This window comes from Eptatretus burgeri, chromosome 1 (assembly GCF_056783735.1).
Source record: "Eptatretus burgeri isolate ZD-2024b chromosome 1, Ebu_testis_v1, whole genome shotgun sequence".
NCBI classification, from domain to species: Eukaryota; Metazoa; Chordata; class Myxini; order Myxiniformes; family Myxinidae; genus Eptatretus; species Eptatretus burgeri.
The window spans coordinates 22768824-22783142 of NC_140961.1; the positions used below are offsets into that span (position 1 = coordinate 22768824).

General features: G+C 43.2%; 1 protein-coding gene across 7 annotated transcripts in view; it reads left to right on the forward strand.

Moving 5' to 3' along the window:
• Positions 1 to 14319, forward strand: part of WBP1L (WW domain binding protein 1 like) — an 83799-nt gene that overhangs the window by 20573 nt on the left and 48907 nt on the right. For 2 of the 7 annotated variants that reach the window (XM_085874981.1, XM_085875016.1), the window contains one exon: positions 2309 to 2383. The exons of the other annotated variants lie outside the window; for them this stretch is intronic. In XM_085874981.1, the coding sequence (XP_085731107.1) occupies positions 2309 to 2383 (75 nt within the window). The remainder of the gene's footprint in view (positions 1 to 2308; positions 2384 to 14319) is intronic. 7 annotated transcript variants of the gene reach the window in all.

A 14319-nucleotide genomic window follows, 5' to 3' on the forward strand; every position in this document is an offset into this window, starting at 1 on the left:
TTCTCGAGAGACAGATTTTATTCAACAAGGTCAGAGGTCAAGTTGACGATTTCGTAAGTACCAGTCTATGACTGCTTGTTTGTTTGTTTGTAGGCACCATAACTCGAGAACGAAAGAAGCTACCAATGTCAAATTACACCACGTGATTCAAGAGGGTGATGGCTAGTGCTGATTAGATTTTGGTCAAAATCGGTCAAAGGTCAAGGTCACAGTGAGGTCAAATATTCGATTTTTGATGGTTTGGTACAGATAACTCGAAGGGAAGAAGCTACCAATGTCAAATTACACCACATGATTCAGGAGGGTGATGGCTAGCGCTGATTAGATTTTGGTCAAAATCGGTCAAAGGTCAAGGTTACAGTGAGGTCAAACATCCAAATAAACCAATGTCACCTGCAGGGTGACTCGTACCTTGCCAAAAGGTGACCACGTGTGACTTCTTTAAGGTCACACTGAGGTGAACAGAGCTGCTATCCACCAGGAGCGACTCCTTGAGGAATATCTGCCTACGAGAGATTCCGATGAGAATCGTTCTACAGAGTAACCATGAAAAATATGCCTTTGCCTCATGACGTCATAATGTCTCAAGCTTGACATATCTAGAAAACACTCATCGAGGTGTTCAATTTGAGGTACTACACGATATGGTTCCTAAAACTTGAAAATTTGACCTTGGGGTCAAATATGTTTGACCTTAGGCGTTAACCATGAAGGTCAAGGCCAATCGCCACCAAAAATTAATCAGCTGAGCACCAGACCATGAACTATATTTCCATGAAGTTTGAAGACTATCCGATCAAAATTACTCAAAAAATAAGGGTTTCGTCGACTCCCCTGATTTGCGACAAAGTGACCTTGACCTTTGACCTTGACCTTGAAAATTTTGTGCGCTGAAAGGGACCTCTATAGGCCTCTGATATGCGAAGTTACAAAAATTTCCAATGATAACTGTGCTCTGCAGAATTTTTTATACGTGATTGCAGACAAAAAAATAATAAAACCATTGTCACCCTTAGGTTGACCTGTATCTTGCCAAAAGGTGACCATGTGTGACTTCTTTAAGGTCACACTGAGGTGAACAGAGCTGCTATCCACCAGGAGCGACTCCTTGAGGAATATCTGCCTCCGAGAGATTCCGATGAGAATTGTTCCACAGAGTAACCATGAAAAATGTGTTTGCCTCATAACGTCACCAAATGACGTCATAATGTCTCAAGCTTGGCATATCTAGAAAGCACTCATCGAGGTGTTCAATTTGAGGTACTACACGATATGGTTCCTAAAACTTGAAAATTTGACGTTGGGGTCAAATGTTTGACCTCAGGCGCTAACCATGAAGGTCAAGGCCGATCGCCACCAAAAATTAATCAGCTGAGCGCCAGACCATGAACTATATTCCCATGAAGTTTGAAGACGATCCGATCAAAATTACTCAAAAAATATGGGTTTCGTCGACTCCCCTGATTTGCGACAAAGTGGCCTTGACCTTTGACCTTGACCTTGAAAATTTTATGCGCTGAAAGGGACCTCTATAGGACTCTGATATGCGAAGTTACAAAAATTTCCAATGACAACTGTGCTCTGCAGAATTTTTTCTACGTGATTACAGAGAAACAAACAAAAAAAAAACATACAAGCTGACTAACATATCTTGCAAAAACTTCGTTTTGCCAAGATAAATATGATAACTCGAGAACGGAAGAAGCTACCAATGTCAAATTACACCACGTGATTCAGGAGGGTGGTGGCTAGCGCTGATTAGATTTTGGTCAAATTCGGTCAAAGGTCAAGGTCACAGTGAGGTCAAACATAATTCCGTAAATTCATGTGGAGAAATGGAGTATTTTTGCGTCGATCGACGTTACGAGTTCGTTTTAACTTCAATTTTAATCTTGTCTTCGGTTTTTACGATCGCTTAGGACGCTTAAAACTCGGTTGTCGAAGTTCTGGTAAAAATCTGATGTTTTGGAGACGTTTTAAGATTGTATAAAAAATATTTCACTCGCCGCGTCACGGGTCGTCACGTGGTGCTGCGCGCTCGAGCAGAGGCGTCGTTGATCACGTAAAGGTTTTCCGTGTGCGTGCTGACGGTGTTTTCGATAAAGATGGTGTTTAAAAGTCATTTTTATCCCAATAAAGGTTATCGTCGCATGCCTGACTCGCTAAGCTGTCGGATTATGTAAAGATTGTTGGTGGATGGCCGAATATTACGGTTTTGTGACTTTGATAAAATAATATTAAATAATTGCGTGGAGAAATGGAGATTTTTGCTTCGGTCGACGTTACGATTTTTGATGGTTTGGTGCAGAATCATCGTAGAAACTTCTGGTTTGCGTCGCAACCTTCTCTGGAGACAGCTTTTATTAGACAAGTTGACGATTTCGTAAGTACCAATCTATGACTGCTTGTTTGTTTGTTGTATTTTTTAATTTGTTTGTGCTGGCGATATATCGGCCATCCTTTGAGCTAGGAAGCTGAAATTTGGGCACAATAGTGAATAAGTGCTTTGGCAAAAACAACAAAATTTTTTTTTTGATTAATCAATGAATTGATTAATTACTTTATTTTCTATTTGTTAATTTGTTATTTACTTTCTTGATTATCTGGGCAATATCTCAGGCACCTTTTGAGTTGGGAAGCTGATATTTGGATATGATGGTGACAACGTGATTTGGCTATGGAGGGTATTTCTGATTTATTGATTTATTGATTAGTCAATGGATTCTCTAATTTTTCGATTAATTACTTAATTTTCATAAAATTTGGATGACACTGTGGTGATTTAGGTATGCCATTAGCCAATTGATTAAGAAATTAATTATTTTACGATGATTGTTTGTTTATTTAAATTATGCAATTAATTAATCCATCAATTATTTTACACCGCTCTCCACTAATTCCATCTCATTGTGCTGGATGGCAGCATCGCCGGGTGCTGAAGGCACCCCGGCAATGTCGCGCACTGGAGGATATGTTATTTATTTATTTAGCATGGGGGCGGTTTACTTTGAATGTACCTCTACTTGTTGTTTTTCCTCTTCATTCAGTGACATTCTCCTTGCAATAATGTTCCTCTATTCTGATTTTGGGTTGCATATACAGTGCCTATAGAAAGTCTACACCCCCTTTCAAAATTTTCACCTTTTGTTGCTTTATAGCCTGGAATTAAATTGCATTAAATCAGACTTTTTCCACCTTTAGTTAAACATCGTAATCCACTACTTCCAAGGGAAAAACAAATTCTACAAATTTCAGAAAATTAATTAAAAATACAAAACTAGAATATGCTGGTCTGGTCAGTGCCCCCCCCCCTTTATAAAAGCAATTGTAAATTATCTCAGGTGTAATCAGTCACCGTCAAAATCACAGACCAAGTTAATTGGCCTCCACCTGTGTTAAATTGTAGTGATTCTGATTATTTCAGAATAAAATCAGCTGTTCTTGTCGGTTTCCTCTGCAGGGAAGTGCATTTCACAGCAAAGACTCAACCATGACCATGAAGGAGCTTTCAAAAGACCTCTGAGATAATGTTGTGAAAGGCACAGATGAGGGGATGGGTACAAAAATATTTCAAAGGCCTTGAATATTCCTTGGAGCACAGTTAACACAATCATTAAGAAGTGGAAGGCGTATGGTACCACAAAGACCCTGCCTAGATCAGGCCGTACCTCCAAACGGGATGACCAAGCAAGGAGGAGACTGATCAGAGAGGCCACCAAGAGGCCAATGGCAACTTTGAGAGTGATACATGCCTTTATGACAAAGACTGGTCACTGTGTGTATGTAACAATATCCCAAACACTCCACAAACCTGGCCTGTACGGTAGGGTGGCAAGAAGGAAGCCATTACTCAAAAAAGCCGACCTTCATTCCCATTTGAGGTATGCAAAAACCACTCTGGAGATTATGAAGCCAAGTGGCAAAATGTTTTGTGGTCTGATGAAACCAAGACGGAACTTTTTGGCCGAAATGCAAAGCATTACATTTGGCGCAAGCACAACACAGTACATCACTCAAAGAACACTATCCCTACTGTGATGCATGGTGGTGGCAGCATCATGTTATGGGGATGTTTCTCATCAGCAGCGACTGGGGAATTTGTCAGGATAAAAGGAAAAATGGATGGAGCAAAATACAGAAAATCCCAGAAGAAAACTAGCTGCCCTTTGCAAGAAAGCTGAAATTGGGACGGAAGTTCACCTTTCAGCATGATGATTACCCAAAGCACACAGGCAAAGCTACACTGGAGTGGCTAAGGAACAAAAAGATAAATGTCCTTGAGTGGTCCAGTCAGAGACCCGACCTAAATCCAATGTAATATCTGTGGCATGACTTGAAGATTGCTGTCCATCAACGCTCCCCATGCAACTTGACTGGGCTGGAACAGTTTTGTTCAGACGAATGGACAAATATTGCCCAATCAAGTTGTGCAAAGTTGGAAGAAGCCTATCCCAACAGACTCACAGCCGTAATTGCTGTCAAAGGTGCTTCCACCAAGTATTAACTCGGGGGGGGGGGGGGGGGGATGGACACTCATCCAACCAATATAATCTCGTTTTGTATTTTTAATTAATTTTCTGGAATTTGTAGAATTAGTTTTTCATTTCGAAGTTGTGGGTTATGATGTGTAAATACAGGTAGAAATTTATTGCAATTTAATTCCAGGCTACAAGGCAAAAAAAGGTGAAAATTTTGAAAGGTGGTGTAGACTTTCAAAAGGCACTGTAGATCTTTTCTTGACCACATGGTGACTTATCAATGTGTGTGCCCATCCCTCGGATGCCCATCCCTGCTGGCATTAGCTGGTGGACATTAAAGATTCCATGGTGTCCTTCGTGAAGAGTATGCGAGTTATCACCGGCACCATGAACGAAAAAAACATTCCAAACTTCCTGCCCTAACCTTGCGTCCCCCTGTTCCAAAGGAACGAAGTGCAAAATTGTGGACCCCGAAGGAGGTCGTTACACCCCTTAGCTGGGCATGCGGATTCGTAGTAGTCATCGTGGTATTCTGATTTTTTCAGATAGTTTTATATCTCTCCTTTTCTTTGTCCACAACAGTGGTTTCTTTTGGGGGTTTTTTATACATGGTCAAGGCTCGTAGAAGAGCTTAGGGCACAGAACAGATCAGGACACAAAAGGAACAGCAAGCGAAAGGGGAAATGCCAAGAGCAGGGCTGAGGGAGAAAGTTGATGGTTGTCAGGTTGTCATGAAAGGAGAATGACTACTCAAATGTTAAGAACAGAAGAATCCTAAATGCTTTGAGAATGGTCAAATAAATGGAACATGTCTTTCAAGCCTAGCAAATCTGTCTCACCCTGTTGTTCTTGAAGGATGGTCAAACGAACTTACTTTTCTATTTCCATGGTCAGCTACTGGAAGACGTCCAGTGTCTTGTACATCCTAGCTTCACAATCAGCCATGACCTCTCCTGGGTTAACCATGTGGCAAGGCTGACCTCTAAAGCCAGCGATAGACTGGGCATCCTCCATCATTCCAAGTTATTCCTTTGGAAATTAGAATTACTCACAGCATATAGAGTACTGCGAGCTCCATGATGGGCTCCAAACCCAGAATGATATCTCTCTTTTGGATTCTGTGGAATCATAAAGCTCTCAAAATTATTGAAATCTCCCATGATGAGGTCAGGTCAGGTAAGGGAGCACGCACCGGAGCAGCGCGTCGCTGCATCCACTTTCTGCCGGAACTCCAGGTAAGGGGCCTCCATCTGGCCAATCCCCAGGCAGATGTCTGGCCCATCCCCATTTCCATGAGATGCCGATCAACCTGCTACAACCATGAGGAATGTGGTCGGCCCATTGGCCTCCTCCATGCACGAGGCTCCCGAGAGAACCGAGAGAGAGAATCTGGTGAGCAGGATCAGCATCAGGAAAATGAGGGACATGTCCATACAACCGCAGCTGACACTCACAGACTATGTAGGTAACAAATCTCATTTGAGTCTCTCTCAGCAACCGCTTGTTGGACACAAAGTCCGACCAGTGATAGCAAGGATTCTCCGAAGAGACGTGGTACCAAAGGAATTAAGTCTCCGTCTCAGATCCCTGGTCAGAGTCCAAGTTTCACATCCGTAGAGCAAGACTGGAAGCACAAAGGACCTCAAGACTCAGATTTTCGTCGTCTTGGACAGGTACCAACAGCATCACTCCCCATGATCAAGTGAATCCATGACTGCATAGGCCTGACCCAGACGTCTATTGATCTCTAGCTCACAGCTGGCAGAGACATGAATATCATTTCCTCACCACCTCTTCCTCCTCTTCAATGTCCTCCTCCTTGGAAACCTTGATGATGGCCTCCAACTCCTCTTCAGTCAGCTCCTCACCATGCAAGGCGATTAGCTCCTCCAATTCCTCAGGCTCCATATCGTCAAAACCACCTTCTCTCATCTCTCGTGCCAACCCGGTAATTTTCCGCCTCTCTTCCATGGTGTCGGGAAAACCTCTGGAGTTGTTGACTGCCTGAGGCTATAGGTTTTGCCAGCAAGCATTGATGGCAGAGGCTTTTTACTTCGTCGAGTCATTGATGTCGCCGATGCAATGCTTTATGTTGAAGTCTTTCCAACATTTCTCAATGGTAAGTTCGAGGTGGAAGGTGTAGCAGGTGTAATATGTTTTGAATGTCGAAATTACCCCTTGGTCGAGTGTTTTGATCAAGGAGGTGGTGGTGGGTGGCAGGAAGATGACCTCAAAATTGAGATGGGCCACCTTCAGCCCTTCTGGGTGGTCAGGAGCATTGTCAACCAGCCAGAGGATTTTGAGGAGACATTCTTTCCTGCCAGGTACCTCTCCACCTGAGAGACAAAACAGTTATGGAACCAATCCATGAAGATGGCAGTTGTTACCCACACCTTTCTGTTGTCCCTCCAAAATATGGGCAGAGTGTGGTTATTTTTGTCCTTGAGAGCAAGTGGGTTTCGGGAACAGTACAGCATCATCGGTTTGATCATGCAGTCATCTTTGGCATTGGCACATAGGAGAAGAGATACCCAGTCCTTTTCAGCCTTGAACCCCAATGCTGTCCTCTCTCTCCCTTCAAGATGAAATTTCTCACGGGCATTTTTTTTTCCATAATAGGCCGGTCTCGTCTGCATTGAAGACCTGCTCTGGTATGTACCCCTTCTCCTCAATGAGCTGCGTGAGTTGAGTAGGGAAAGTTGCAGCTGCCTCATGGTCCACTGAGGCATGCTCACCTGTGAGCTTTATGTCATGGACACTGTACCGCTTCTTGAAGTGGTCAAATCATCCCCTGCTAGCTCGAAAGGGACTGGGGCAACACACACCCGAATCACCAATCACATCACTCATACCCATATCACTCGTGTTTGAGCACCACCCACGCCAACCAGATTATCGTACATGCACTTTACCTTTTCACGAATCAGTGGTCCGCTTAAAGGCACGTTTTTATGGGCATTGTCCTCTAACCACCCATTCAATACCTTCTCCATTGTTTCTATGTTAACGTCCATGACCTGGGTAACCACTTTGATGCCGGGTACTGTAGTAGACATGACATTTTCGCGAGTCGCCTTCTCGTTTTTTTTTTGTTTTTTTTCATTGTAACGGACAGTCGACTCATTCACGCCATAATTTCTGCCCACAGAGGCTGCACTCTCACTTCTTGATATCAATTCTAGTAGCTCCCCTTTCTAGCTTATGACCATCACTCATGACTCTACTACTCTTGAGCTTTGGGCCCATGATCCAACAGTGAGCGCAAAATGCCCACAAGCTTGAGGAATTGCAGCAGGTCAAGACAGCGGGACGAGCAATGAGTGTGTTGTAGATTCTCGCCCGCGGCGTGCGAACGACCGCGTTTAGCCAATGGCGGCCGTCTCACCCACCGAATGGACAATCCAGTCGCGGCTTTCCAGATCAATGCCGAAAACCAGCCACGGGTGTGTTTTTAACCACACCACAACCTTGTCGGTACTCTACTCGCGCTACAGGGTCCGATCGCCAAATCTTCAATGCACCTAATTATTCGTGAGGGTAGATTACCGAGAGATTGTACATCAACGGGGCCACTGGGACACAAGCCACTTAATGCAGCTCGCTCCGTTTTGGGATAACCGAGCGGGGTGTTATCGCGAGCCCCATTGGACCCGATCACTTTACCGGCTATTTAAAAACCAACTATATTCCGAGTGCAAGATGGCAGCTCAATTAAGGGAAGAGGACGCAATGAACAGGTTTACATTCACACAAGGACATTTATTGTAATAAAGTACATAAGCAGGCATGCACGTATGCAATTAAACAAGGCAAAAAACGTATGCAATTATACAAGGCCAACACACATGACAGGAGAACGACAACCGTTCTACACAATCACTAAACAGTTTTTACTACTTAGTAGACACGGGCCAACGGACACATACGTGCACACACACACCCAAGAAATGGTGGCTGAGGCCTTTAATAATGGGCTCCAGCTTAGAGGACAGGTGAGCTGAAACCCAGAGCCTATCTCGAACCTCTCCACCTCGTGTGGTCTTCAAGTTGTTCGGACCCGAGCTCCAGCGAGAGCGAGCTGGATCCAATCGCCGTGAGCCGCGATCCTTCCCGAGCTCCCGCGAATCCTCCCGCGCTTCTCAACACGTGCTGGTGAGACGAGGAGCCGATCCTTCCCGTCGATGCATCGCTTCCCCGAGGAACCACCTCCAAGAAGAGGTCGATGAGTCGCACCAAGCCGGGAAAAAAAAACGGAGAACAAAGAGCTCCATGAACCAAGAAGAAGAAGAAGCCACCATTCGCAGCTCGAGCCGAGCAACCGGCTCAACTTTCTTCCAAAACAAAGTAGCTCTCCAAAAAGCCTACTGAGCCAAGCAGGACCCGAAGCTCTGCTGAACAACTCCTCTGCAGAAGCAAAAAGCTTCTGAAAGCCTCAACCCTAACCCAAGCCAAACAGGACCCGAAGGCCTGCTGAACGACCACTCAACTCTCCACACGAAAAAAGAAAAGATTTCCTCTTTATCCTTCTCCGCCCCCTCCCCCACGCCCGGCGTGACTCATGCCCTCGTGATCCATCCCCCGCTCAACCACGGGTGGGAGGGAGTTGTTGACGTCATGAATCACGGGACGGAAGGGCTCTTCTTCCTCTTCGTAGAAGAGGGGGAGGGACGTCTCCATTGTTCGCTCCCTAACTATTAAATCGATCCGCAGCGCATCTAATCGATTTCTAAACATTTAAACAATGGAAGGTGAGCTATCTCAGGAACAAGCACTTATAGACATAGCTGATTAAAGGAACCTGTATGTTGTGTGCAATCAAATTCCAAATTCGTAACTAGTGCAAAAACTCCACGAGCACGAGGAAACGATCATGCAAGGAAACTTTATCATAAAGAAAACATTGCGACCTGTTCCAAGTCAAGGAATTTTGAGTAGACTGAACAAAATGGCCACTGCCGTAGTAAAGGCTTCTTTTTTGTGATGAGCACTTCCCTAATTTATCTTCAAAAAGGGTGTTCAAATTTGCCCAAAACACCCAGTTTTCATTCTTGCACACCCTTGGAGTGCCAATAGTATGCAGGCAGAGTTTGGGGCTGCAAGGTTTCATGGTTTTTGAGTTATGGAGGAGACACACTGAGTAACTGACTGTCTCTCTCTCACACACACACACACACACACACACACACACACACACACACACACACACACACACACACACACACACACACACACACACACACACACACACACACTTATCATTATTATCTCTATAATATGTGTGTGTCCTTCTTTCCCTCCCCTCATGCTGCCTTCTTCCCCACCCCTCCCCTTGTGCTGCCTTCTCCCTTCCCCTCCCCCTCATGCTATCCTCCTCCCAAACCCCCCCACCCACCATCCAACTCTCCAGAAGTCGAGGAGAGGAAGGGATGTCAAAGAATGTGTGAATTGGACAAATGAAAGCTTGTTTTTTTTCACAGTTTTTTTTAACCCCCTGGCTTTCGTTCAAGTCCCCCTATCAAACGCATGTCCAGAACACCCCTTTCCACTCCCCACTACCCCTCTCTCCCTCCTCTATCCCTCCCCTCCCCTCCCTCCCTCTCCCCCTTAATAACACCATCAGCGAAGCAACGGGTTGTATTTGCTAGCCATATAGATATAGATTAGGTGTCAAGTCAATGTGAACTGCCAAAACAACTGCCAAGGCATCTCCGTTCCACAGATATCCTGCTCACCTACACCGTTTAATTCCTCTGTTTTTTTCCCCCTGCCTCTGTAACAAACTTCCACACTCTCTTCTATCCCACTCCTCCCTCCAGCTTTTCAAATTCCCTGTTTTCCGTCCTGAAAGTACCTAGAGTACCATTTTGTTTACCCTGTGTACCCTGCCCCATCCCTCTCACTTCCACAGATATCCCATCGTCTTTGTTCTCCACTGTTTTGTGCTTCCCTCTCCCGCCCCTCTTGTCTCCTGCCTTGTTATGTGTTTCTGAGTATTAGCTGTTACACGAGTCTCGACGCCGTATCCAAAAAAAAGCATTTGGTGATGCTTCAGGACTAACACATTCTGTTAATCTTGGTTCCAAGTAGCTCTCATCCCCATCTTGGCGTATCTTGTCTAACTTACCAAGCAACATTTCTGGCTCGTCAGCATCATGCCTTGCAAAGCTGTGCCCTTCAGTGAGTTCTGAATAAGTTAATGTCAGGTTTTCAGGTTGACTCGGCAAAACTGTACACTTCTCCATTACAAATGGAGCAAAGTTGCTCATTCTAACTTGTCTGATCAGTCTTGCCTCGGCTTCTGCAATTAAGAGCAATTTATTCGAGCTCAAACTGAACTGTACACAAGGAGTTACAAGGAACTTCAATGCTGGAGGAGGCCATTAAGCCCATCAAACCTGTGTATTCCTGCCAATATCCAAGTGCTCCCCTATTCCCACTGCTAATAGGTACCTATCTATAACTCGAATTTAAAACTACTTTCTACCTTTTCTGTTGCCACTACCTTTCCAGGGAGACCATTCCATCTATTAACTACTCTTTGAGTGAAAGAACCCGACCTTACGACCGTATAAATGCTTCCTCTTTACTCTGAAACTGTGGTCCCTGGTCCTGGCACACATGGAACCTGAAGGACGAGCACAAAAAGTTGCTTCAACAAGAAAATGTTTTCGGAAGCATTAATTTTTATGAGTTATAACAACTTTTCTTGTATTGTGCTTCTAATTTTGTACATCTGTATTTATGATGTGTGATCAACTTAGTATTGATCAATGACAGATGGCTTTTGCAGTTATGGTCGTTGATCTTCCAGATATTTTCGTTGCATGTCCTGTCCTGTTCTGGGTAAGCCATAAAGTGTTATTACATTGAATTACATGACTGAACAGACAAAAATAAAGTTTGTTTTTTTAATATAACAATCTGTCTGCTATCCCTTGACACCAGGTTGCTAACGGGTCTTTGTCTATTTATATGTCTCTGCCACCGAAGGTGAAGGAGGTTATGTTTTCACCCCTTTCTGTCTGGCTATTTGTTACTTGAAAAATCGAAAAATTTTCAAGTATATTCGTTCGTTGGTTTTGTTATTACTTGGCAAATTTATTTATTTATTTTTTGACAAGTGTGTTGATCACCTCCGTTTGTTTGTGTGTTTGTTTGTCTGTCCGCTTGCCTCCAGCCCAAACCGCTCAAACGATCGTTCTGAAATTTTCAGAGATTAATAGCACCAACCCTGCGATGGTCCTGCGTTGAAGTTTCGTGAAATTCAGTCGACCAAAAAGGTCCACATAGGCCAATTTGAGCCAATTTTTCTAAAATCCTCAAATTTCATCCGATTGACCTGAAATGTGAACAGAATTTGCACATCAGTTCAGTGAATTCAACCACCTCTTACTTTTGAGGTTATCATAGGTCAAAAGGTCAATATAGGCCATAAGGTCAACCAAAAATAGACCAAATTTTTAAACTGTTTCTAAAATTGTCAATTTTCATCCGATTGACATGAAATTTGAAGACCATTTGCAGATCAAGTCGCTGAATTCAACCACCTATTCATTTTGAGGTAAACTGGCCAAAAGATCAACAGAGGCCAATTTGGGACAAGTTTTCTAAAATCCTCAATTTTCATCAGATTGACTTGACATTTGAAGAAGAGTTGCATATCAGGTCATTGAATTCACCCACTTATTAATTTTGCGGTCAACATGGGCCAAATTTCTAAAATCCTCAATTTTCATCCGATTGACTTAAAATTTGAAGATCATTTTCATGTCAGGTCGCTGAATTCAACTACCAATTAATTTGAAGGTCAGAAGGTCAACACAGTCCTAATTTCTAAAATTATTGGATAGGGCCAAAAACTAAATATATCACTATCTCAAAAAGTTGTGGATGAGTTGTGACAAAACAAAGTGGATGAGTTGAAAAGGTGACAAGTACAAGCGGATTGGATTTTGGTTCGGATGCAGCCCATTGGTGGGATGCAAAACATGAACTGTTCCACCTGGCAGAGGTATGCGCTCTACCAAGTGCCATTCTACTTTGTGCTGTTTTGCCGAGTTGAAACTCTATGAGTGATTTTTCATTCTGTCTGTTTGTCTGTTTGTCTGTGTGCAACATATCTCAAAAAGTTGGAGACAGATCAGGATGAAATTTTGTAGACTGGTTTGACTGGTATGATGAGGACGAACTGATTAGATTTTGGTGAAGATCTGGACCAGGATCTGGCTACTATAACTTTTAAAAATGATTCTTCACCATTGAGAGAAAGGACTCAAAAACGATATACAGCATGATATTTCAAAAATGTATTGGGCCAGATATGTTCTCATGGATCAGGCATTACGGTGTGGAGATATGCACTCTACTGAGTGCCCTTCTAGTTTTGTATTGTTTTGGAGAGGGTTTGACAGTTAGAGCAGTGCGTAGTTCATTGAGGCGAAGGTTTACCACAATTATGAATGTTTCCCAAGCTGCAATGGGAGATTACCTCCTGCCAACGTAGAGAAAACAAAGGTGTCCGATTCCTCCCCTGCTGCTGAACCCAATGGCATTAGGGCTTTGATTATATATGTATATATGCCGCCCGGACATGTCGTCATGTGACGTTAACATTAACAGCTGCTAATCGTCACATGAAGGGTCAAAAAATATTTGGCTCTGTAATTTAGAAAACGCGTTAATATGGAAAACGGCTCGGAAATCAGGTATTATCCAATATATTTTGCTTTGCAACTCACAAAGAGAAACAATATAACCTTTGTAAATCCACTTTGTAACACCTTTTAATATACCTCCACGTTGTAACAACTGCCGACTGTACATCCCAATCGGGACAGGAAATGTACCGCTATTGCCTGTAGGGTGCTCAGCAAGTGGCTTACGCACTTACGCTTACGCACGCACTCAAAACAAGCATTCCCATTAAACTGTGGTCCCTGGTCCATTTCCTGGACACATGGTAAGGAATGGCTGGCCAGGCTGTGGCTGCATACCAGATAGGATCCCTTTAACTTTAAAGCCGGTATTCACCACGCCCACAGCAGTTGAACAAATTTAATGAATTTGTTCAAATAATGACTTTATCCACAAAATAATTGCTATTTTTCATCGAACAACCCTGAGGATGCGCCACGTTGCCTGTTTGTCTGTGCACGCGTCACGTGGTACATCAGTTCACGGTCCGCGCAAACATTATAACTTTATTTTGAAACATCTGCTTTTCACCAGATTTGCTTTGATCCCCTGTAGAGCACCTCACTAAACTTCCGAAAATATCGACACAAATCTGGCAAAGGTATGAATAAGCATTCCCTCTGGGGCACTGGGGGCAAGGTCGAGCAGTGAATGCTTTAAATCATATAACTCAATGAAGCTGGTTAATTTCAGCACGTTCCTAAATCTTTTGTTTACTCAATATAATTCTCCAAACAGTAGAAAAAAAATAAGTTTAATGCTTCGGAAATTTCACATTTTCTTGTGTATGTATGGAGGAGGGACCATAGCCTCGCTTACATAAAGTAAATAGTTATGTTGGCTTGGTTCTAAGATTTATTATTTCTTCAAATTATCAGATTTCATAATAGATTTCGAAACTTATTTAGTCTGGAGCTGGACGATATGGATCTTCAAAGCCAAAAATCATATTTCGATGATATACTTTAGTCCATGAGAGTTAATTGTGGAAAATTGCATCATGTAATGCATGAATTCACTCCAAGGTCCTAACTTGAAAACTGTAGTACTTACAAAAGTAATGTAAACAGCGATTTGTAGCTATGATGAACAGGCATTCGATAATATGAGTGCAGAAAGTGAAAAAATAAACTTTAACGTTAAGAAA